The sequence below is a fragment of the Equus asinus genome, chromosome 1, assembly GCF_041296235.1.
Source record: "Equus asinus isolate D_3611 breed Donkey chromosome 1, EquAss-T2T_v2, whole genome shotgun sequence".
NCBI classification, from domain to species: Eukaryota; Metazoa; Chordata; class Mammalia; order Perissodactyla; family Equidae; genus Equus; species Equus asinus.
Window position 1 is genome coordinate 161,761,712 of NC_091790.1, and position 25,922 is coordinate 161,787,633.

The 25,922-nt window shown below is 42.5% G+C and overlaps 1 protein-coding gene across 1 annotated transcript; it reads left to right on the top strand.

Annotated features, from left to right (window-relative positions):
* Positions 1-534: 534 nt before the first annotated feature.
* PPP1R17 (protein phosphatase 1 regulatory subunit 17) lies at positions 535-17,700 on the top strand. The gene is made up of 5 exons (XM_014841077.3): positions 535-981; positions 5,347-5,464; positions 8,912-9,064; positions 10,442-10,594; positions 16,429-17,700. The coding sequence occupies exons 2-5, from the start codon at positions 5,383-5,385 to the stop codon at positions 16,506-16,508; spliced, it is 468 nt and encodes a 155-aa protein (XP_014696563.1). The 5' UTR covers positions 535-981; positions 5,347-5,382; the 3' UTR covers positions 16,509-17,700.
* Positions 17,701-25,922: the final 8,222 nt, after the last annotated feature.

Sequence of the window (25,922 nt, forward strand, 5' to 3'; positions counted from 1 at the left end):
TCTCCATCCGACAGCATATCAAACCCCCGACCATTGCTTCAACATCCTTTGGCCCCACGCCCTTCCTGGAGTGCAAATGGATGCCTCATACTGGAACATTTGGTTTAGTTCCTTTGAAGGAGTAAACTTTTCCCGGCCTCCAGGCCCCAACCTATGTAGTGAGGGTTGCTTTCTTTGCTACGTGCTATTTCTCTCTGAATACTCTCTTTAGTGAGCAGCACTGCAAAGTGGTTAAGAGCATGAAATCTAGCCTTCATTTGTCCAGTTAAAACCCTAACCTTACCACCATTTACTAGTGGTGAAACCTTGGGCCCCAGGTTCCCCATCAGTGAAATTGGCATGAAGACAGTAGTTTATCTGGCAAGGCTGTCATGCTTATTAAATGAGTCACTATGTGCCAAGAAGAGTGCCTGGCACATGGGAAGCCTAATGTAAACGTCAGCAATTGCTACTATTCTTCTTCTCATCATGATACTGCTCTGAGAGGCAGCAGCGGTGAGTGGAATTCCTCTGAGTTTAAACTCAAATAGATTTGAGGGTTAAAATTAGCAGTGGCACCTTTTAGGCAAGCCAGTTAACCTCTCTTTGCCTCAGTGTCTATATTTGCAAAGTCAGGCCTAAAAAACCTACTGCATAGGCTTGTTGTTATAGGGATTAAAGGATCTAGCTGGTTTGTCTGGATTTCTCTGGCCTTGCACACTAGATACTCAAAGCACAACTCTGTGTATTGTGTTTTTGTAGTGGACGGTTATTGCAGTTGAGAGTAGTGGCAGAGAGATTAGTCCTCCTTCCCTCTCCATCCCCCTTGCCCTGGCGCCTGAGAAACAGAGCATCCCCATGGCAACAGCGGCAGCTGGTCCCTTGATAAGAGGAGCTGGAGCCCGGCAGCAGCAGCCACTGCACAGAGGAGCCAGCCCAGCTTCAGGGAGGAAGCGCACGCTCCCATCTCTCGCCTTCTCATCCCAGTGCTTACATTGATTGGTAAGTGATTCAGATTTTTACTCCAAGAACTTTTGTAGTGAGAAAAGCGAGTTTCCAATAAGTTGCAGCTTCTTTATGGTTACTGGGACAAGGAAGGCTGCAGCTGGTGACGTGTGGGGCACAGAGTTGGGGGATGGGGGTGTGCCTTCTGGAGCAAGGCTAGGGCTGGATGGAGAGCAGGAAAAGTCACCACTTTTAAGTCATTTTTCCAAAGGAGGTGGAGTCCTGAGTTCTGTAAGAGCCAGAGTCCTCGCAAATTGAATGGCAAAGTTTCAAGACGAACATTGGTGTATCTGTATATTTGCACCACCGCGTGGAGAGGCTTGTAATCCAAGCCTGGGGAAAGTGTGCTTATCAAAAACACCCCTCCATGCCCCTCTTCAAGGAAGAGCCCTCCTCCAGGAATACTGCAAACTGAGGTCTTCTAAATGAACAAAGCTGATTTTAAAACGTGGTGCTTTTTGACCTGAATTCAATCCTCAGGTTATAAAGAGATTTGAGAAAGGATATGAATTTTATGTAAGCAGAGGATCCTTGACCCAGACACCACATTGGGCTGTCGACATAACCTTCTAAGTTTTTATTCCATCCAGTGAATCCTGGCCTGATTCCTTAGGAGAAATTCTTTAGAATGCCGTAGGACTAAGCTAAATGTCAGCTGTCTCCTGAGAAGCAGTATTACTATGTTCCAAAGACTCAGAAATGGGTATTCTGCAGTTGGTTTGTACCTTAGATTATTCTAATCTCATCATTTGCTTCAGAAAAGCCTAGAGATGGGACGAGGAAATGATCCCAGTAGTTCAATTTAGATATACGTGTTATAATCAAAAGGGGAAGACTGAACGAGCAAAGAAGGCAACTCACATTTCTTGAAGTGTTAGCATGAGCTAGGATCTGGGCTGGGAGCTTTACACACATTGTATTGTTAATACCATCAACAACCCTGGAGTAGAGCCACTATCATACCCATTTTACAGATGTGGAAACTAAGTTTCCAAGAGGACATATAGCTTTCCCAAGTTCATCCAGCTAGAGAGTGGTACAAGCAACCGAACATTTGTTTCTACCTCTTATCGCGTCACAGCACCAAATGCTTATTCAGTGAGGAATTTCTTGTCTATGAGTTAAACCGCAATGTTTAACCGCCAACTGAGAAAGCTACTCAGTGTTAAGAGAAGGGACAAAATGCCCAGACCAGTTTACAACCTCAAACTGAACTGACCAATCTTTTTTAGCTGCAGAAATAGCACTATTGTCCTCCTGAAATAGGACCTAGCTGAGAGCTAGTGGAGGCAGCCTTCCCGAAACATGACCCCAGCTTCAGCAGGCTGCTCTGGTATGTCTGTCCTCCTGCAACTTAGTGGGTTTCCCTTCCCAGCACCCAGTTCTCTGAACCTTTCACTTCCTGTTCTCAAAAGAGAAGTTGACCTTTTGACATCAATAGCCCCGGAGAATTGTGACATCAGTTAAACGATGAGAAAAATAATACAGACCCACAATTCTTCATTTTCTGACTCAGAAAACTGAAAAAGTCTGAAAAAGGAAAGTTTTTTGTTGTTGTTAAGTTCAACGTAAATTCATTTGGTAGCAAAACCTGACCTGGAAGGATATGAATCTTTCTATAGTCTTTATTTACATCATTTAGTGCAAGGGTTCATATTTTTGCTGCAGAAGTAATGCCTGAGACCCTTCTGGAGATGTTACATAATAAAAATTTCCTGATTTCCACAGCCCGTGTGGCCCTAGCTTTTCAGGTGAGGGTGGGCAGTCTGATATGGACCATCACAGGGGCGATCCAAGACTGACTGTGTGAGGGTTAAAATTCAGAGACCACATGGAACAAATAAGCAGCAAGATAATTGTAAAGGGCCACACATCTTTGTACTAGAGAACAGTGTATAAAGCAGGCCCAAAGCATCCCTGAAGGCCCTCGTCCTTTGGTTGGAATCTGAAGACCCAGGGGCTGGGCATCCAGGTATGAAAGGAAGAGCTGGTGCTTTAGAAAGTTCCCAAATTACAGCGAGCTGTTGAGGGAGATGATGAAACTTCCCCGGGACAGCTGACAAGAGCAGAGTCCCTTCGCTAATGCTGGGGGAGACTGAACTAAAGGGAAGAGTGCATGGGCAGAGTCAGGAATAGGAAGCAGAAATATTCCATTTCTTAGTTCAAGAATTAGACCGGCTCATGTCTTACAATGGCTCAATCAGACAGCACCCCTTCACACTGAGGATAGAAATGGGGGGTGGATAGAGAATGGGGTCATCTCACACCAGTATTCAACAGGCAGGCGAAATGACAGTTGTGAATGAGATGATGCTAAATTCTATGAGGTAGATACTATTATCCCTATTTTACAGATAAGAAAACTGAAGGTACGAAGGCAGGGCAGAGAGGGACACATGTCCCTAGTGCCCATCTATGGACGCACCATAAAGGTGCTGGCCTTTGCAGATTCTATCATAGCAGCCATAGCTTGTAGGGGAAAAGGTCAAAAATTATTATGTTTCACTTGGGCTCCATTTACCTTCCTTATATCATTGAGATTTAGCTACTTCATTAATGTCACATGGCTTTTTAGTTTAAGAGCTGAGATTTAACCTGGATCTCTTTGACTTGAAAGCTCAGATTCAAATTAAATAACCAGCTTTTGAACACATAGGAGTAGCCATGTGGCCCAAGTTTAAAGAACAGCTTACCTTAGGTTGGAGAGAAGGAGACGCGTACTATTGCCATCCAGGACCTAGAGTATAAGGCAGGAGGCCTGAGTTCAAACCATGACTTTGACTCTAAGTGTATTACTAATGGCAGGTCATTTTAACCTCTTTGACCCTCAGTTTCCTCTTCTGGAGAATGGATGTTTTGACTAGATCCTCCATGGGTTGATTTTCAACACAAAGTCTATGACACATCCATGACTTTCTGCCCAAAGAGGAGGAAGACTCGTTAAGGAGGTGCACAGGCCATATTCGAGGCTGTACCTTTGCCTCTAGACCTCAGCACCGAGCCCACTCATCCCCACCGGGGGTCTCAAGCAGGTGAGGGCTGGCAACTCAGGTTAACAGCGTACTTCCTTATGGTCCCAGGGAGTTGGCAGTCTCTATACAAACACTAAAAACAATGGTCTAAATTGATTTCTGCTGAAGTCACTCAGTACAATCAGTCTGCTCAGAGTGACACTAAAAGCCGGGCTCAAGTAATCTGTTAATGGCTCCATCTGCTATGCAATGATCTCAGCTTATAGGGGGAGAGGCCCTCCAGCCTTCTTGGAGAAAACTGGCTTATTCCTCAGAAGACAACTGAGTTGAACTAATTCTGTGAGCTTGAAATGTTAACGCAACTGGTCTGTGTATTCATCTGCCTGCCAGTGATCCAAGAATCTCAAGAAAAGAGGATCAGTTGGGTCATTTTAATCAAATTCCTCTCCAACCATTCTTGCTGTGGTAGGACATAAGTAATAAATTATCTGAAAGAAGCAGACGCTAATGAAGATTTCCTATAAATCTCATCTAATGCATTTCTCATTCAGACCTGACATATGTCCATTCTGGATTTCCACTCCTCCTGCACAATGGCTACAACTAATAGCTCTGAAAAGTTCAATGGATTTGTGGTTTAGGAAAGACGGGTGATGAGGGGAGGTGAAAGGGAAACAGACTTGCTCTGATGTCAGAATTCTCTAGGGGAAAAAGTAATAAAGATCCATTTCAAGACCTAGATTTCTTTCCTACCACATCTTTACCACCATTGTAATGAGGAGAGAGAGGAAGTCTCATTACTTTATGGTTACAGCATGTAATGGTAGAAAACCAGAAGCCTGGTTCAGTTTGGCTTCAAAGGATTAACTGCCTTAAGAGTCTTGGGTAACTAATGGAAGTCTGCAGGACTAAATTTGGATTCAGGGTTGGCTATTTAATAGAAGTGTGACTAAATAAGTTAATTCGATTTTCTGAGCTTCAGTTTCCTCATCTGTAAAATAGGCATAATGCTGCTTTGCAGAAATCAACAGAGAAAATGGAGACAAAGTTTAATCAAGATTTCTAGTAACTCTTAGCTAACTCATTTCTAATTCAGACTTGACAGGTGTTCACTCCGAAACTCCCACAGTGCTTCTGAGAGAGGACAAATATTGAACATTTGATACATGACAATTACTGATAAATCCATGTGCATGTGTGCATGTGTGTGTGTGTGCATGTGGTTCATTTATTTTGGCTTAAATCTTGTTAGATTTTCTAGTGGCTAAGTGTAAGAAGCAGACTTAAAAATTAGAATTGAATTGCTCAATGCTCAATAAATATATTTATTTAGTAAGTGAGTGAATGAACAGAAGACACACAAATGGACTTGTTTCTCATTCTTCTGTAGTGCTGGAGAAGAAATACAAACAACAACCCTCCTTTGATGATGTCCACTGAGCAAATGCAGCCACTGGAGCTCTCGGAAGACAGACTGGACAAGCTTGACCCTCACTGCAACCACTTAGGTAAATGCTTGAGGGTGAATTCAGTAGAGGAAGTCAGAGAGTGTCTCTGCCATTTGGTTTGCAGGCGAGTCAGAAGGAGGTCTCCTGAAACCTGATAGTTTCTGCCTTCTGGTTACAGCCAACGCCAGATGGACAGGCAAACAGCCACAGGTCTGTGGGCTCTGCCATGTAAATATTAGCTGAAGCACTGGAGAGAAGTTCATTAGAGTTAAAAAAGAGAGAAAAGGCATTGTCCTCTTTTCTGGGTCTGTCAGAGTCCCAGACAGAGCGTTTTTGAGGCAGTAAATGGAATGTGGTGCTGTAGCTTGTTTCCAGTATTTCCCGGCACACTTACACCCCATGTGCAGTGCCAATAAAATATTTCAAATATCTCTCTTTGCCTATCAAGACAGAATTTTAAATAGCCTTTTTCTGCTTTATTGTCAATCTGTTTCCTTTCCAGAACTGACTTTTTGCATAACCTTTGTAATGAAAATACCAGAAACATTTCTGCCTTTACCCATTTCTAAAAATGAGACACTCAGACTTTTGATGGATGGGCCTTTTGCATATTCATAGCCTTTGTTTATGCCTCTCCTGGTTATGACTTGCCCCCCCTTTGCCTCTCCCCTCTCCCCATTTGCCATCAAGATATTTTATGTTTGGGATTTCTCCAAAAATGGGAAAAAGTGCAATTGAAGTAAAAGTCAGAATTGAAGCAAATGCTTTGCTCTCTGTACTGTACACTGAGTTGCATCCTGGGGTCAAATGGTGACCCACGATTGGTCAATATCCAGCCAGTACCTCCAGAAACCGCTCAGCTGGGAAGCACCCATTCTCAACAACGTTCATTTATTCAACAAATGTCTGTGGTATGTATAATATGGAGGAAAATTAACTGTGTTATGTGGTAACAAATTTTTATAATTGCTTTTTCAGCCATGCATTAAGATACATAGTCTCAAGAGCCTGGGTTTAATCCTAATCTCACAACCCACCAGGCGTGTAAGCTCCAGCCTTTCAGCTGGCCTTCCATACCTCAATGCTCTCATCTGCAGATTGAGGATAATAGTATACCTTCCTTGTGGGCTTGGGTGAGAACTGAATGAGATAATGTGTTCAGTGCTGATATGAATATTTAACAACCAGTAAAACACGGGCATTGACAAGCCAGAAATGGTGTTGGTCCACCCTACGCACTAGGATGATGTGAAATCACCTAGTATATAAGAGGTACTCATAAAGTCCCCTTCTCACCTCCTTTGCATGTGTGTGTAAACTTAAAAGCGTATATTCCAATGCTTTACACAAAGTATGATCTCAATAAATGTTTAGTAAATTGAAATGATTCAGTGAAATTATTAAAATCCTTTAGGTGAAAGAAAATATGTTATTATTAAATAAGGCTAAAGAGAATGAAACTATTTGATGTTTTTGGTTATGCATAATGATCTTTTGATGATGTAGGCATAATGATGTATGGTCACTAAACATTTCTAATGGTGGATTCCTCATGCATATTGAGTTTTCTAAAACAAAGAATCATTCAGACACAAGTCCAACAGACCAGAAGCAACTTGAAAGCAAGGACCATTTCTTACTTGCCTTTTTGCTCCTAGAATCTAGCTCAAGTCCTGCATACAGTAGGAGCTTAATCAAGATTTATTGACTAAATAAATGAATTAATGAATGAACAGGCTATGTCTAGATGTACAAAACTGAAGTGAAAAAGTTTGACGCACTTAATCTTCAATGTTTTAAAGAAATTGACCTGAATATTTTCATTTAAAAAAAAGAGAGAAAGCAACGAAAGAAGGAGGGAGGGAGGGAAGAAGGGAAGAAGGGAAAAAGGAAGGAAGGAGGGAAGAGAGAAAGGAAGGAAGAAAGAAGGAAGGGAAAAGATCAAATTAATTTCTGCATTTCCCCCAAATTCATTCATAGTTATAAATCTAGCCAGATTGCATCCAGGCCATAGTGAATTTCCGGAGAAGACAAATAGCTTCATTGCCTTGTGGCTCCTTTGAATCCCAACGGAATAGCTCCTTGTACATAATATGTTTGAGTTTATTCATTAAGCATACTTTCAACAAATATTTATTCATTGGTGCTAAGGAGATAAAAGACAAGATACCTCTCATCAAAGGGGGCAGAGAAGACATGTGCAGAAATAATAACTAGATCATCCTTCAAAGGTGTTACATCAGCAAAAATGTTATGGATATTCAGAAAGTGAGAACCGACACCTAGGACTGGGGTTAGTTAAAAAAGACTTATGAGATGGGGGACTTTCCTCTGGGCCTTGTGGAAGGTGTTACAGGGTGAGCAACGGCCAGAGTGGACATTTTTTGAGGATCTGAAATACATCAAATGTATCAAGTGCTTTATCAACGTTGACAAATTTAGTTCTGTCTCTCTATCTCTTGTACACACACACACACACGTGTGCACACAATCACATACACACACACTGATTTAATATTATCCCCGCTTTAAAAGTTGAGAGAATATTAAAGTTTCTAGAAATTAAGACCCAAGTTCTCAGAATTAATGTGTTACAGAGTCAGGATTTGGACTCAGATCAGTCTAACTCTCCTTACTCACCCATTCAATATGCATCTATTGGAGAGAGAGGAAATCAAAAATAAAATTATTGACAGGATATGATCCTTCATCTCCAAGAAGGCTCTGTCTAGAACAGGAGATAAATCCTTATAGAATGACCAAGTGCCAGAACAGTGACAAAGCTCAAAGGAGAGCAGTGTAAACAAAAGTGTAAAGGTGTAAGATGGAGCAGAGAAAATACTTCAAAGGGCAAGGAGTGATCAGATCATCTGACGGACATGATGCAGACTCCAGGCTTCAAAAGCTCTCCTGAGGGAATGCAGGAGACTGAAGAAAGCAAAGAGATGAATAAGAAGGCAAGAGGACCTGAGATTAGGATGGACAAAGAGACTTGCAAAGCAGGGCGGCAGCAAGAAGACCGATGTTGAAGTGCAAGTGTGACTCAGCTGGCGGGTGAGGAATTCACCAAGAGCCTTCTACAAGAACGAAGAGAGCATAAGGTTCTGTACTGCCCTCAGGGTCTCTAAAAAGAGCAAGCCTTGATCAAAGGAAATTGAGAGGGAGCATTTAGCCCAGAGAACCTGTTCTCTCCACAGAAATTTAACTCACACCCACTCTGTGGCTTGCCTAACTCCATTTTAACGTTCCTCCTTGCCTTGATTATCCATCCCATTTGAGTTCTCTTCCTTTGGAGTTTTACAGAATTCTAGTTTTCCTTTTTATTATATGTATTCTTGCAGGGCTACGAAACTCCTCTGTCAAAGAAGCCAAAGTAAATCAATGCTTTTCCTTTTCACACCCAACGTCTTCTGCCCCATCATCAGATCTAATTGGAAATCAACCAGTTTGTCACTGGCCCTTACTCATGTCTTATTCTTTTCTTTCTTTGCATCCTGTCAAAATCAGATGATCTTTCAGACCAGTTCATTCAGGACTGTGATCTCAAAAAGCAGCCAAGAAAGGGAAAAAATGTACAGGTCACCCTGAACGTTGAGTCAGACCAAAAAAAGCCAAGAAGAAAAGATACCCCCGCCCTGCACATCCCGCCTTTTATACCAGGTAACAACAATGATGTCAGTTTTCACATCTGTAAAGGAGAACCGCTTGTCACTAGATCATATTGGTCTTAAAATTTTTTCCTTAAATAGTGGGGTGTTTTTTTAATCATTGGTACAATTTCTGCATATGTCTTAGTTACAATACGGCCAGCTGCTATAACAGATTATTAGTGGCAGAATACAGTACAAGTTTATTTTTCACTTACCAATAGTGGAAGTTGGGGGTGAGGGGGGACGGGCTCTCCTCTAAACAGTCATTCAGGGACTGAGACTGATGGAGGTTGGGACATCAGCAGCACATGCCTTCCAAAGTCACCATGAGCATCATCAACATCCAGCATCTCAAGCATCAGGGGAAGGGAGGGGAGGTAGACTGGAGGATTGACGGATGTACAAGTGTCACACCTCCCTTCCTTCAGTCACAGGCCTCACCTGACTACCAGGGAGGCTGAGATATGGAGCCCAGCTGTGTGCCCAGGAGGAAAGCGAACCAGTTTGGTGAACAGCTAACTTGTCTCTATAACAACCTTGCAAGTGACATGTGACACTCTCTTGTTCCCAGAAGTTTTATTTTGTCTTACTTCCTTTTCTCCTTCCCTCCAGATCATTTATGCAACATCCTCTCTATTCACAGTCCACTCAGGGGGATACAAAACAAATAGAACACAGAGCTTTCTAGGAAGGAACTTTTAGTTTTATAAGAAATTACAGAAGCACATAAATAGGTGAAATATGCAGTAAGAAGTAACATCGTAGTGGAGGTCCTTAGATAAGGACCCCAGGAGCTCAGTCTGGGCAGTAAATTGTGGAAAGTTTTATAGAGGAAGCTGTTTTTAGAGAGTTTGTAAATAATGGAGAAAAATTTCACATGTATAAGAGAGGTGAGAAGGCACCTCTCAGAGGTGAGAGGGTAGAGTTAGAGAACTAATCAGTTTGACTTGACTTAATCATCGAAGAGTGCATCACGTGGCTTGCAGAACAGCAAATGATCCATCGCCCTGGCGAGGATGGACTTTGGAGGCTGACAAACCTGGGTTCAGCTCCTGGCTCTGACACCTATGAGCTGCTTTATTATGGGCACATTTCTTTGTCTCACTCTCCTCAAATATGTGAGGGTGATAATAATATTTAATTGCTCAGGGTTTTGTGAGGCTAAAATGAAATCAGTCACGTAAAACCCTTTGCACAGAAGATGTTCTCTAGTGTGGCCTCCATAGACACTAATTCTTATTACAAAATAAACTTTTATTAAAATAAGTTTGAAAAGATATATTGACTACCATCACCAGGTATATTTGCAAATATGGATGCACAGTGCTTGTGTATTAGGATATATGGGTTTGATCCTGTTTCTCCCTCTGTTCCCCTAACCATGCAGGTGTGTTTTCAGAGCAGTTAATTAAAAGATATGATGTCCAAGAGAGACATCCAAAGGGCAAAATGAGTCCAGCTCTTCATAACACTGACCTGGAACAGAAAAAGCCAAGGAGAAAAGACACACCCGCCCTCCACACGCCCCCCTTTGCAGCAGGTAAAAGAACTGGTGCAGGGCATTTGCAGGGGGTAATGGGAACAGGTCAAGAGCCTCACCGTCTGGAAGTACCACCAGCATGGCCTTTGTCCTGGCCCAGCAATCTGTGCTGCACAGAAATGCTCTGGGGAGGAGCAGCATTTACTGCTGTCTTTCACGTTTACCTTCCTTGGAACTTCCCCTGGGACTGACTTGGAGATGGGGGAAGGTCAGAGCATGACTCATGCTTCAGCAGAACTTGTCAAATTCACTGAGCCAATGAAATAGAAATGTCAGTGGGTCCTTGAGAAGAGTGGAAATACCTTCCTCCCCAGTCTTCCATGGATCACGTATCCTATGGCCGATGGCTGATTCTCCCAAGATGCCTAGATATCTTGACCAAATCCTCAAAACAAGGGAAAGAGAAAGGGAGAGGGAGAGGGGGAGAAAGAGAGATGCAGAAATAATAATAACTATCGTATTGTGTGCCAAATAAAACCAAAAAATCTTGCTGACCTCTGTGCACAACCCCAGACTATATGGTAGTCAGTGTGTGAAGAATAGTCTTGTCCTTGAGAAAGTTCTGCATAATTGGAGAATAAGACAGGTACATTCATGATTAGAGTATAAGGCAGTGTGTGTGTGTGTGTGTGTGTGTGTGTGAGTGTTTTATACAGATGGTTGGCGGGGCAGGGGTGGGGAGTGGCAGAGGAGGAAATGTACTAATGTTTATTGAGTCTCTACTAAATGTTAGGTACTGAGTTTGACATGTCTCGTGGATTTTTAAAAGTCAACTGAATGATACAACAAAGTAGCTATTATCTCTCTTTACAGGTAAAGAAATTAATAGAGAATTTAAATAATTTAGCCACTCTAAAGTCTTATGTGGATGAAATTGATGGATGGATAGCTGATTGGCTAATTGGTTAGGTTGATGATCAGATGATTAGATGGATGGATGAATGAATCAAATTATACTCCAGATCAAGCACTATGACGTGGCAGAGCCTGGGCTCTAACCCAGGTCTGTCTCGCCTGTGGGCAGTTTTTCATTGTACTTGGCTTTGGTTTAGACTTTTAGCCTTATATCAGCCTAGAAGGGACACTTTTGGGAGGAGATGAGATTTGGTTGTTATTACAAAACCATGTTTCCCCATTTATTTCATTTAACAAAGAAAAAAAATTGAAAGACGGTTCAGAAAAAGACATCTTGAAAAGGCAGTCAGGGGTGCAGACAGGGTCACTGATTTCCGAGGAGTGGAGGCAGGCAAGGAGGCATGGAGCACGGGGAGCCACTTCTCTGGAGAAATGGATCAAGGGCCAAAGGGGAGGGTCTGAACCTGTCTCAGCTATGATTCTCATAGGTTACATACGTTCCTACATACACTGATTCTCCAACTCATCACACATTTTGCCCCAAGCTCTGCCTCTGTCAGGGTTGCAGTCACCTTTCAAGACTCAGCCAGCTCAAAGTCTCTACTAACAGAACCCTGCAAGTCCCGGATGAATTGTTTCTATTCTGAATTACCTGTGTATTATACATGAATATGCAAATTCCAAGACAATGTCGTCTCTTTTTGTATTTTCCTTATTGTTCTTGTTGCTGTTATTGTAGCTGTTATTTAAATTGATTCATATTAATGACTTGTTTGATGAATTCATGGGAACTGGCCTGTGATAGCCATATGTTGTGTTATTGACCTTCATGTCTAGTCCAGTCCCTTCTACATAGCAGTGCTCAATAAGTATCTATTGATTTGATATTTTATTTGGCAATCACAGTTCTGCGGTTCCAAGTTCTCCATTAGGAGACTGATTATTTTCTACCCATTCTTGGGTTTGCTTTTATTAAGTCCTTCTAGGAGAAGACTTGGTAGAGGAGCAAAAATATTTCTGAGCAGAAAGCCACCTTAGTACACAGCATTGGACATGAGCATGGGAGTCAGAAAGGTCTAGGTTTGATCTCCGGTTCTGCTCCATTCTAGCTTTGTGACTCTGGGCATCCAGCACAAACTGTAAGAGCCTCCTTCGTTTCATCCATCTCTGAAAGGAAGACCATAAAATCTGTCTCCCAGGATTGTTAACACAATTACATAAAGTATATAAAGCACTCAGCATAGCTCCTGGCTTATTGGAAAGTCCTCAATAAATGTCAATTCCCTTCCGTTCTCTGCTCAACCTTATATTCTTTGAGATAAGTCAAACCGTTTCTGAAGGTGAGGATTTTCCTAGCCACTGTGTTTTACCTCTCCATACAAACCTGCTGATTCAAGGAATCTCCTAAAATGTTGCGCGTTGTTTATCTGGCAATGGATACTGCCTACATCCTAACATCTACATCCTAAGCGAGCAGCTCCCAAGTTGAACAAAAGTGTTTATCAGACAGTGCAAAGTACACAGAGCTGGAGAGGGGGGGCTGTATATCCATAGACTAAACACATTATGGAATTCCTTGAATCAGCAAATCTCTGTGTTGTGAGTATTTGCAATTAGAGATAGTGTTCTATGATTCTAACTTTTATTAGCATATTAGCTGAAGCACTTTATTTTTGAAGAGTCTTTTAGTATCTAAAGATTTGGCAGTAATCGAAATGCTAGTTAAGCTGATAAGGATAGAGCCTTCAGCAGATGTGCACAGACAGTCAGACTGGTTCTATTAAGGGTGTGGAGAGAAACTCAGACAAATACACTCTAGAGACATCTCCTCTCATTAGCCCTTGGCAAGTAAAGACTGGACAAGGATCTGCTCTCCCTTTTAAATCTCTTGCTAACTACCTTCATTCCCCTAGGTTAATGAGCTTACTTGACAGGTTCCAACTGCCAGACAACTCCTCAGTGAGGAGTCATGCAGGCTTTCTTCCCAGCCCAAGGTTTGCTCCCAACTTGGCCCACAGTTACCAGGGCCCCCCATCTTGGTGACTGCATGGCAGGGAGCATTGGGCTGTGATTGGTCAGATCTGAGTAGCTTAGACATGCTTAAGAAGGAGAGAAGCTTTTAGTTGAGGTCTGTGGCAAAAAGAACCAGGGAAACTAAAGAATAATGAGGCTGGAAGCATTGAAGAGAAGCCTCCGGAAAATTGGCCCATGAGCAGTAAACGTTTGGAGATGAAAGCTCAATAATGTACTTGAAAGAAGGAGATTGATATGTCTTCCAAAAGTGACACTTCTTCTGACCTGCTGGGAATAGAGCATTCTCTCTGGTGTGGTTTACCGGGAGAGGGAGTGTCTTAGCCCTGGCTCCCTCAGATCAGAGGCACACTTCTGTAAACAGGAGACCAGCTTTAGACAGTGCTCTGGGTGGGATCATGGCCTCAAACAGCTTGCTCTGAGGCTAATTGGCCCTTAGAGATATTGGACTAACAGCTTTGGCCTTAAAAACACACCAAGCTCCAACAAGCGGCCAAGTTCTCTAAACCCTCCTACATAGAGAGTGGAAGCGAAGAAACCGACATTTTCTAAATCCCTCCTGTATTCCAAGTCCTGTCCTGATGTTAGAATATCCTTTGAGAACCTCACAGTTTAGTAGGGGAGACGGATGTATTGTCCAGTGATTCCTACAACATGAAAAGTGCTTTAACAGAGGTTCAGGTAAGGTGTGGTTGAAGCAGAAAAGAATGTTGGCCTAAATCTCTCTAGCAGCAACATCCTCTATGGGAGATACAAATTATTTTTTCTATAATTTTAGGAGATGAAAAAACTGAGGCTCAGATAGATTAAGTGACCTGCTCAAAGTTGAATGACCACTGACAGAAAGCTTTCTGGCTCTAGAGTACATTCTTTCAAGGACACATGTCTGCTCCCCACAGGAGAGCATGAGGATCAGAACTGGGTTAAACCAGGCAGACTAGTGTTTATCAAACCTTGTTCATCTTCAAATGACCAGGGCTAACATATGAAGCATCAAGAACAAGAATGCAGTGACGACACATAGACAATACTGACTTAAGCCTCATCCTAAACAGTGATCATGAAATCAAGATTTTGATGAGCTACCATCTATTTTTTCATCATAAAACATTAAAATTCATGCTTACCTGTAGTAACACAAATGCTCGTTTGCTTTCCGCTTGAAATTATCTCTTGCGTCCCCAGGGAAAGCCTAGCCCGCTTTGGGAAGAGCTGACCTTGATGATTTAAGAGGCTCCTCCCTTCCCTGAAATCCCAGGACTTTCTTTTTGTTTTTGGTCCAAATGCTTGTATGACTGGGTTTCAAGGATACCCAAAATAACCAGAAAATTGACAGGGATCTGAGAATTTAAAGGCTCTTGTCCACTTTGAATCTACCCAAATTTGATTTAATGTGAAAAGATATCAAGGAAGGGATCGAAAGTTTGGGAGTTCTCTTATCATGATAGCCTTAATTCCAAATAAAAATCCAAACCTTTACGCAGCTGGTATAAGAGAAAATGTCTCCCACTGTGTTTCGTAAGTGATTTATGCAAAAACCTTAGTTTCAGCCAGACTCTTGAAATTGTTTTTCTCCTCTAATAAATATCAGCTAATTGGTAAAAAACCAATATGAACAAACTAGGAACCGAATCAAATGAATAGTCATTAAGATCAACACAGAGTTTTCATTAATTTGCCGCTGCTGAATAGAGTCTGGTGCTGTAGAAAGGCCTCTTGCGGTGCACAGCTCTCCTCCCTCAAGTTGAGATCTTTATGAAATGCTTCATGAGCTGAAAGGTCTCTAATTACGAGAAGGGTGGGAGGCGGTGCAAGGCAGTGGTGGGGAAACAAACCTGGCTGGCTGGAGTGGGATGACAGAAATCACGGAGAACTGGCGCTGAATCAGAGCTTTCTTTGTCTTTTGATTAAAATGGCCCTTCTTCACAATTTACGGGGTGAGCAGAACCACCCAGACCTCTTTGGAAGCTCTTTCCTGGGCTGATGAGTCCAGAAAATTGAGCTCAGGCTTCTGAATTTCAAAGACCAGTAAATTTTTTAAAGCAAAATAGTGTGGAGACCACCATAGGGATAGCATCTTTGAATTTTTCCTAGTAAGGATGCTAAAAAACAATCACCTGACAGCCCTAAAATTTCATAAAAGATAGAATATTTTAATCCCCCCAGAAGAACAACAATCATCTCAAAATAAAGAACAGCTTTTTAAACTGTAGCCACAGAGCTGTATGAAAAACTCACTGCACCTTCCTTATTTTCTCTTTTTGCTCTGAATCACGTAAAAGTTATCATCTACCAGTACTGACATTTAGAAATGGCATGTTGAGAACCTCAGCTCAATATTTTCCCCAGGAGTTAGTAAAATGCGTTTAAATCTGACTTCATGAGGCTTACCAGTTCTTTTCAAAGGGAAAATAAACTAGAAAATTGTGAAAGAAAAGGAATAATTGACTTCTATTTGCTCGTGGATGTGGCACTATGCTAAGCATTGTTACATACTTCTTATTTCATTGTCACAGTAACCCTTTATATAAGTATTAGTGCCCTCATTTTACATAGGAGAATATTTAGGTGTGAAGGTGTTAACTGACCCAACGCAGATTGAGTGGCGGGGCATGAGCAATTGGACTCCAAAATCCGTATGCTTTCTATCTCATAGTGCTGCAAGCTGAGGAGCAGAACACAGAGAAGAGGATGAAGGTTGCCTCTGACTCCCAGGTTGAACATCCACTTGTTACCAGAGTGGTGTCCTCATTGAGCCACAGCTCCTCTGGGAAGGCCAAATGAGGCCACCCAGCTCCCTCTCTCTCTGTCGGCACCTTTAGCAGTTAGCTTTGTAGACACTAAAAGTTTCTGGGTTGCCATGCTCCTGTGTACTGTGTCTATGCTGTGAGGTTGTTTAATATTTTATTTAGAGGCACTTAATTGCAGATTTGTGCTTTGTTTTGCAGGTTTGACACTGCTCAGGGACGAGAGACCCAAAATGATCATGGAAGATGACGAAAAGGATGGTGATAAGATAGTTATTTAAAGATATTTCCCCTGAGACCACTTGTAAATAGGTTAGATTGGTTCCCTATGGTGGCCTAGAAAAAAATAGACTTGTTTCTGCTCTCATTTTGTCATAGTCTGCCTTTAAGATCCAGACACCTTTTCCCCAGGGGGCATAGTGTATCAGATTGCCAGTCACCTCTTTTGTCTCTCTCTTCTTCCTTGAATCTGGTTTCTATTCCAACCTCTTAAATTTTCACTTTCCAGTGCAGTGGAAAAGAAGCAGATCATCCGAAACTAGGAGGTAAGAGGGAAAGCTTTAGTGTTTAGCTTGTTCCTCTTCTAGATCAATTCATGGAGCAAAGAACATGGATATGATGGGGATCTTTTATTTCTTGGCTTATGCTGCCGGGGAGGACTTGACTTAACATTATCCGAACACCAGTTCAGTGGGGGCTCCCTGTTACCAGTTAGGGAGGTGAGAATGTTTGGGTTCGAACCACTGACTGCTTTGGAGAACATGGACTTTTTCTTTTATTCTATCTCAAGAGTCCAAGTGTCTGTGGTGACATTTCTAAGATCCTTGTAACTAACACCCTAAAGATGAATACATGAACTGGGAAAGTCAACTCAGCCAACCCATCTTGGCTGAAAATACCAGAGGTAGAAAGTGCTGGTTTATATGGGAAGCTTAATAATGTATCTTATTTATTGTTATTTTTTTTAAACAGTTCTCAAACATGTTGTCCTGATATTTATGAGTTGTGTCACAAGTGAACTATTACTAATGATAGGTAAAATACCAATATTTGTGTTGAATTTACTTTTTAAAAAGTTAATTAAAGTCGATGGAAGGCCATTCCTGTATTTTTAGCATTCCCACTTACTTGGCCCCAATACCCTTTCTTGGATGGGAGGGAAAGAAAGACGTGGGGTGAGCTAGTGAGCAAGAGGCTATATATAACCCTGCCCCAGTCTGCAGTCTGTCAGCGCCACGGGAAGGTTTTGCATGAAGGCCTCATCCACCAGGTAATGGACATGGGGAAAAGTGAAGACTATTGTTCAAAGGTAGAAAGGTGGATATTTGAACAGATCTGCCTAAAAGTTGTCATTGGGAAACTCTGGCTATACCCCGGCTCCAGCAGTTTGTTAATCCCTCTGTCTTTCTGTACTCTTCGCAACAGTGGAAAAGATGCAGGATCCTGCTGGTAATAAAGATGCTTCTAACTACATCTCTGTGTCTTGGCGCATTTCTCCTAAAAATATACTATTTATTTACAATTATAAAGACCAGAGGTTGCAAAAGAGACTCACAAAGGTTGTTTATTTATTTTTGACCCACAGATGTTTAAAAATGTTTGAACTAGCTGTTAATGCTTTATAATCTAATCAGGGGAATATTCATAAAATTCTAGATTCTCTTGGAAAACACCTCAAGATCTGGCAACCTTAGACTTGACTAGAAACATGGCCACTGTCAGCTGGCTCTGAGCACTGGATGCCCTTTTCAAAGGAAAACACATTCTCCAGCTCTCCATCTGCCCCAGAGGGTACATTTCACCCACTGACTTCACCCTCCAGCCTTCATGTTGAGTTTGGAGCCCCTGGTGAAGATCTACACCTTGTGTTCCTAATGATTTCTTACCTCCTTGGTCCCAGTGCTCCACTTTCGCTCCTTATGGCCCCAATCACAGCTTTGGGTAGAAGGGAAGAAGATTGTGATCAAGCCGCTGGTTGAGGTATATGTGGTGAAACAGGCCACCATGAAGTCTTTATGAAGCCAAAAGCAGTTACAGGTATGTGGATAATAAGATTCTATCACCATCAGCAGCAATTTTACTAAAGAATTCTCTCTAAGAAAACACTGATGAACTCTCGTCCCTTCAGATTTGTATACAAGCACTGTGTACTCCTGCAGCCATCCCCAGTGTGCACAATAAGCTTGCAGGCTGCTCAGAAAAGCCTTCCTTATTTCCGACTTCCTGGGGTGGGGTGGAAAGTAGACTGGCTGTTGCAGTGACAAAGGCTCTGGGTTCTAGCATCAACTGTGTGACGCTGAGTGAGCCCCTGGAACTCTCTGCGTCTGTTTCTTTATCTTGAAAATGAGGATAATAATCCCTACTTTGCCTTCTTCACAGTTTGAGAATTAGATAATATACGGCAAAGGGCTTTGTAGGCTAAAAAGCCCTATCCAACTATAACAAAGGATAATTTTAAGAAACTATCAGAGTATGGACTGCACCTTTTTTATTGTCAAATCCCCATTGCCTGGGTATTAAATGGGTGGCAACTGTGTGGACTTTATCACAGCATCTGAAGAAGAACTTCAAGTGGGGAGATCCATCACTTGTGTAGCCTTAACTGAGAGCCTAGCCCTGCTCTTTCCAGGAAGATGGTCTTCCCAATAATCCCGGCCACCAACGAGTGCTCACAGAATGGTGAGGGGCAAAGCCAGTGAAAACATCTCACCAACCTGGGGCATCACTGGGCTGATTTGGCTTGAAGCCAAATCTCCCTCACTTCCCTTGACCCACGTGGCTCTTCTCCAAGCAGGTAAAGTGAGGTTTAATAATTAGGATTACATTCTGATTAAAATAGTTCTCAACACATTGTGAATAACTTGCCTCCAACCAAATAATAGTTATATTAAGAAAATTAAAGCATTACATGGTAGCCCATTCACAGAAAGACGGAGCAAATTGAAGATATTCCAACAGGACCAGCAAATCAGTTGGCCATTTGTTCATTCTGAAGGTATCTACCCCAACCGGAGACTACCTGAGATGAGCAGGCCCTAGACATGAGACACTCAGCTCTTTTTCAAAGCCCCACACAGGATAGATGCCTTCATTTAAATCCAGACCCTTTTTAAAGCTGCTGCCTGAGATCACACAGCCAACTTCTAATGCTTAATTATCACTTGGAGAAGCAGAAGCTGGTGCTGAAGGATCAGGGTAGGACCACAAAGGACTCAAGCAGTGTTTCCTTTTAAATGAAATTAAGTGAATTTCCCTCCCAGGCCTGTGTTGTCCAGGTTGTTTTCTTAAAACAAGGATAAACTGAGATAGCATGTGGTTGTGAAAATAAGTTAGTCAAGCAAATTATTTTTCCTAGCTGAGAATAAGCGGCTAGTTACATGATAGATGTTGTAGGATCTCTGTCATCTTGTGTAAATGAGGCTCCCTTGCTGCTTGCAATTTGTAAGTGTGAAAGTGTTGCTCAGAAAACTTCCCAAGGCAGTGAATGAATGCGCAGGAAATGGATGAACTGAGAATATCTTCCTCCCAGTCTCCTGAACCGGCTTTACTAGATTACATGTACAGAGGTTCAGAGCACTGCAATGACCATAATTCCTGACCCAAAAATCAGGGCAGGATACTCTCCACAAGTAAGTGTATTTATGGGGAAAGAAATGTACTATTTGAAATGAGCTCTGCCACGGAAACTCCAAGTATCAGCTTACCTTTCTCAAGAAGAAAAAGATAGGTATTTCCTAACCCACAGTATCAGGTTCTTCCAGCAAGATGAGATTGGAAAAGGAAATTGCAGGAGACTTGCTAAGAAGGAGAAACAAAATGGAGGACAACTGTGCTCATCCCAACCAATGTTGCTCCTCAACTGGATGCCAAATGTGAACTTGGAGGGTTGAATAAAAGCAGTAAACTACAAGTTTTCATGGCCTTAAAATTATATGTTAGAGCTCCAGAAAAACAACATACACTTTAATATTTATCAACGAAATCATATATAAACTATATTGAAAATTTACCACTTAATCACTACTTAAGTAATGCCCTTCATGAAAGGAACAGTGTGTTCTTGAGGTGGATCAAGGCTGCCCCAGGGAGAGAAGCCCAAGGTTTCCTGGCCTACGTGCTGATCTATATGACCAGATTCATATCTAGAGTTATACGACCACACAATAACCAGACCCCACCTGCACTCATACCATTTAAGGACTTTTTACATCATCTTTCCTTTGTCTAGTAAAAATAAGTCACATAACCATGCCTTCTAAATTTAGCCCTAATATTCAACACGTTACAGCCCTTCACTGCTCGTGGGTCCCGTGCCCATGCTGTTCTCTGAATAACGGAGCACTACTACCAGACTTTGAGAGTCTAAGAAATCTTTCTTTCGTCTCTTTGGCTCATCGAGCTCGCATCACTCTGAGCCCTTGTGTTTGTCCAATCTTTCTCCTCTATCATCTCATTGTTCTTCAAAAGCAACCGTTAGAAAGCTAAATAGGGAAATTGAGTGGGAAGAGAAGCCAGGAGGGGAACTCAGGTCTCAAATTCCCAGCAGTGCTGTTTATATAGTAGGGAACAGTTCTGAAAATCCCCTTTAAAGCAGGTCCAGTGTAGAGAGAAGCTTAAAGAGAGAGGTTTTCCAGTGATCCAGAAAGGAGTGAATAATATAAGTGGCTCCTCTTAGTGACTTTTCTCTGCCCTCTCTGTGGAGATTAATTTTTGAATGAGTAAGTACTTAAATAAATATGTTCTACTTCCAGACACCCAAAATTTAATCATTGCTAACAGAGCCTATGCTTTAGAGAGGTGATCAGATCATTTTGTCTTCCCACTTTACTCCATCCCACATATTATCCATTCTCACTTTGTAGCTGGAGTGACCTTTTTCCAAAAACAAATCTGCCCATGTTGGACCCTCCTTAAGGTCTTCTCATTGCTTAGAATAAAGGCAAGGATCTCAAGCCTGGGCCTGCTCCCTCTACCCTCCTCTGCTCCAGGGACATTGGCCTCCTGACAGTACCTAACTGTGCGTGTTCCCTTCTACCATAGCATCCTGCCACCGCCAGGGATGCTCCTCTCCCTTCCTTCCCACCCACAGCCCCACCTCTGGCCCCATGACCCCCAGGGAAGTCCTGCTCATCCTTCAGAGCCCAGCAAAACATCACTTCCTGGGAAAACTCTTCCTTGCCTTTTTGATCAGGTCAGGTTCTCTCCATTAATTGCATGTTCTCTAACCACACTGCTCTTTCCTCCAAAGTCCTCTCTTTTTGTGATCATCCATTTGTGAAACTGATTAATGTCTGTCTCCTCACTCTTGTGTAAGACCCATAAATACCAGGACCGTGTCTGGTTTTGTACCACCTATCCCCTATACCTGGCATAGAGTTTAGCATGATGTAAGTGCTCAAGAAACACCAGTGAGTGAGTGAGTGAGTGAGTGAGTAAGTGGGTGAACGAACTTTGTAAGAAGCCAAGCCTGATACTGCAGGGTTGCCATGCCATCTGCCTAACTGGAGGAACACAAAGTTACAAACTCCTGCAGTAGACCAGCTAGTCACTACTAGGCTGAAGGCAAACATCAGCCACAGCAAGCTGATCTCCTTATTGGACCCCAGGTCTTCCCTTTAGCACCAGGGAGTTCTCTCAATTAGCAGCCCACCTCATGAAGAACAGTTTCCTGTTATCAAGTCCTCCTCCCTCAGGAATCAACGGTGAAGTCAGAGAGAGAAAAGGGCAGTTGCCCAAGAACCTGCGGGTGTGAGTGTCATGGCCAACCAAGGTGAGGACTCACAGATGCTGGAGTTGGGGAGTCCCAGCATGGAGGGTAGGGAAGGGGTCAACAGCTAAGGCTTCTGCTTTTTAAGATGCTACATTATCACCCTATGTGTTCACCCCAGTGGTTATATAGTATGAGGAGAAAAATGGCAATCATCACTGACATTTGAGAACTAACAAAATGACAAGAGAAAAACCTAAGATATTGATTTGACCATGTAACAATATTACAACAATTTCCATTATAGTCATTTGCAGGAACAGTTTATTATTTGTGAGACCTGTTACTGTTATTGCAATAGCAATTAAGTTCCTCACTAGGTATGTGTGAAGGCATCTTTGTTCTATAGTTTTCTAATCATAGAAGGAACCTTTCTGTACTTTGACTCCATCTTTCCAGTCTGTTGATTATATAGCACAGATGCTCACAGGTTAGGCTAGGGATCCCTGAGCTGGTAGACATACTTTCCATAATCCTTGACTTTGGCACTGCAGAGTTTTGGTCCATGTCATTGGCTAAGGCCCAAAGTCCTGTGTGTCATGGTCCTGAGAATATGAATCCCCTTATGTATCAAATGCCTTAACAAGCAGAGTAAACAGAACACTTCTGATGGAGACTCACCAAGGCCCAAATCATTCCTGCTCTTCCAAGTGACTTGTAGATGATTCAGCTTGTCGTGTGGTATCGAAGACCCCAAGAGCCCATGCCCACCAGTGCCTGGGTTGGAAGAATTCACATTTGCCTTGAGTTTTCCTGGGACATCCTGTTATAAAAAGTCCTGATCCTCTGATAGTTTTGTACAGCCAAAGACCAATTGTCCACCTTGGTGCTGTGATCCTGGAAGCTGGGTATGGAGGAATGACCACTGTGTACAGACTTCTACAGCTCCTAGCTGCTGCTGGGCACCCTAGACAGCTCCTATGGACTTGTCATGGGTCCTGGGATCACCTAAGGGGGAAAGTGTCTAAAACTCCTTTATGGTAAGTAGAGTTAAGGTTGTGACCCCTCCTGGGGTTCTGGAACCAGAACCTTAATACCAAACTGACCCTGGTTTACCAGCATGGGGCCAACAAGCAGCAACAGTGATGCAGGCAAAGGTAGGTTGAGAGACAGGAGTGTTGAGACTTGGAGAGGGGGTGGGGAGGATGTGGGATGGAGGAGAGGATGAGCCCAGTGGTAGATCCAGGTTCTGGAATCTTGAATATCTGGGATCTTTTTCTCCTGTGATTCCTTTAGCAGCTTACCAGAAATGCTTCCTGATAGCATCCTGGCTTTCCTTCCTCCCTGAACACTCTCTGGCTTAAGAGGTCCCATGCGAACGAGGGGCCCTAAAGTTTAAGCTTCACTAACTTCCTGGCAAATTTGCCCCTAAGTGGGTCCAAAAGACAGATGGCTGCCTGTACTGTAAAGGGAAGGGATCTGCTTGCTATGAGCCTGAGCAAGTCTGAGCACCTGTTTCTTTCACCCTTTTGTGCAGCGGTTCTCAAATATCATATGTTCTCCACGCACTTTTACTGCTCAGATATTTTAGCAGCATGATTGATGGAATTGAAAGGTGAACATTAGTAAGACAAGAGTACCATTTCAGGAAATTTAAAAAAGAACTCTTCCCACAGTTCCTATAGTGCTGACCAAGTTCTTCTTCAACACTGAGTGACTGACACAACTCTTTATATGCCCTGGTCAATGCTATTATAATTTCTTGGTGCCAAGTCTCATGTGTTCCAGAAACTACAGCTCTTCAGTTCTTTTCTTGACATGATCCCTCCATCCTCTCCCAGCCACACATCGCCTTCCCGCCCCATTCCACTAAATGACCATGTGGCTCTGTGTTCCATCTGACAGACAGTACTTGGAACAAAAATGAATTCCACACATTCATTGAAATGAGCTATCAGACATATAAAGGGCTTGAGGTGTACTGGTCAGTACCCTTTGTTCTAAGGCTTCTAGTCAGAGAGAAAACCAGCACCATGGCCAACTCTGCTGCCCCCTAAGCCCCTTAATCCCCTAAGAAAGCTTCTTGTTTCCATTGACAAGGGCTTAGGGGATCTTTTTTGCTGATAGGAAATGATACTGGAAAGTCTACTATGTAGAACACACAGAAGCAGAGGTGCCAGGTGGGAGTATGGCGGGAAGCCCCATGTTTCCCCCCTTCCCCTTTCATTCCCATCACCTCCTTTGGTCACCTTTAAGGAAACCATCAGGACTTTGCCAAAGAGGTGAGAAAGCACCATAACCAGGTATAAGGGAGGCCCGGCATCCCTCCAGCTGCCTCCAACATGAGAGTCCTCAGTTCACACTTAGCCCCAAGCCTCCTGTGCTGAGTGGGATGAGGGTTTTCATTGTATAGGTAATGTATGAGTTTTAATATGCACGTTTGAAAGCTCCATCTTTGACATACACCGTGCATTTCTGAATAGGAACAACATCCCTGGCGATTCCTCAGTCTGAGCTGCAGCCAAATCTGCAGCCGGTCTCCTATAGAGCAAAGCAAAAAGCCAGCAATAAAAAAACTAAATAGCAAATCAACAGGGTGTAGTTCTTGAACAAATGCACATTCATAATTTGTAACTGTGTAGTTATAAATCCCCTCCTAGAGCTTTGCTCTAACGACCCAAAACAGAGAGGAAGCTTTTATTTTTTTCTCCATTTGGGTATTTGGTGAAGGAGCAATGTACATTTGCCAACAGTACAAATATTTATCCCTTTTAGTTCTTCAAAGCATTACTTCAGATACAGTGGAGTTATAGAGAAGCAATGCCTGATTTTACCAATCACTGCCTCTGCAATAAAATTTCTATCAGCCACAGATATTAATTTTAGAGGAAAAAATAAAGTGTTCTTGATTTATCACAAAAGGTTTAAAGACACAGGCCCCATAACCAAATCCTCAGTTCCATGCTCATATCCATGAGTTTATTCACATAAATCTCAACCCAAAATGTTCTTTTGAGCCAATGTCAAGCATACATTGCTTGGCAAAAGGCAGGACATTCTGGGGTCCATTTCATTTCAAGCTTAACCCTGACCAGGAGTAATAAGAGAAGTCAACAGAAAGAGAATTCTAGAACAGAGAATATGTTTGCCATTCAGAGATGATTGGTTCTCACCAACAGAACTCCTTTGTCACAGAGCTTAAATGAGGAAATGCCATCCAATTATTTGGAACAGTGCTGAGCAATAGAACTCCCTGCAATGTCTTATGAGCAAAGGTACTGATTGTCTTGGTTCCAGGCTGTCTTTCCAAGGATGTTTGCATAACAAACAGCCTTGGAAGATAGAGATAGTGTCTTCTCTGGAGCAAAGGTTTGTTTACTATCCAGTAAGTTAAAGATAACGTCTCTCTCCAGGGAAGAAATCAGGCTGGCTTTCTAATCATAAAAGATTTGGGTTCCCTAAGCTTAGGGCTCTTCTCTTCTAAAACAACCCATTATGTGTGCAGGTGCCATCTGGTCCTCTTCACATTGCCCTGTGGGTACTGGGGATTGGAGAAACGCTGTGCAAATGCTGATATTCTGGCTATGAGTATTACTGCTACTACTACTACTACTACTGCTATGAATAATAAATGGCCCTTTATCGCCAAAAAAAGGAAGTCCCTGCAATGATGGAAATGTTCTACATCTGTGCTGTCCAATACGGTAGGCACTAGCTGCCTTGTGGCTCCTAAGCACCTGAAATGTGGCTAGCAAGACTGAGAACTCGATATTTAATTTTGATTAATTTCAATTTAAATAGCCACATATGGGTAACGGCGACTGTATTGGGCGATGCGGATGTGGAATGTTAAGATATCTAATTTGGGAGGCCGTGGTTGGAAATAGAATCAACCATTCAAGCAGTCCAGGTGAGTATGTAGAAGGACGGGATTTCAAGTTAGAAGATACCTTAGCATCCTCATATGGCAGACATGGTAGGGTTTAGG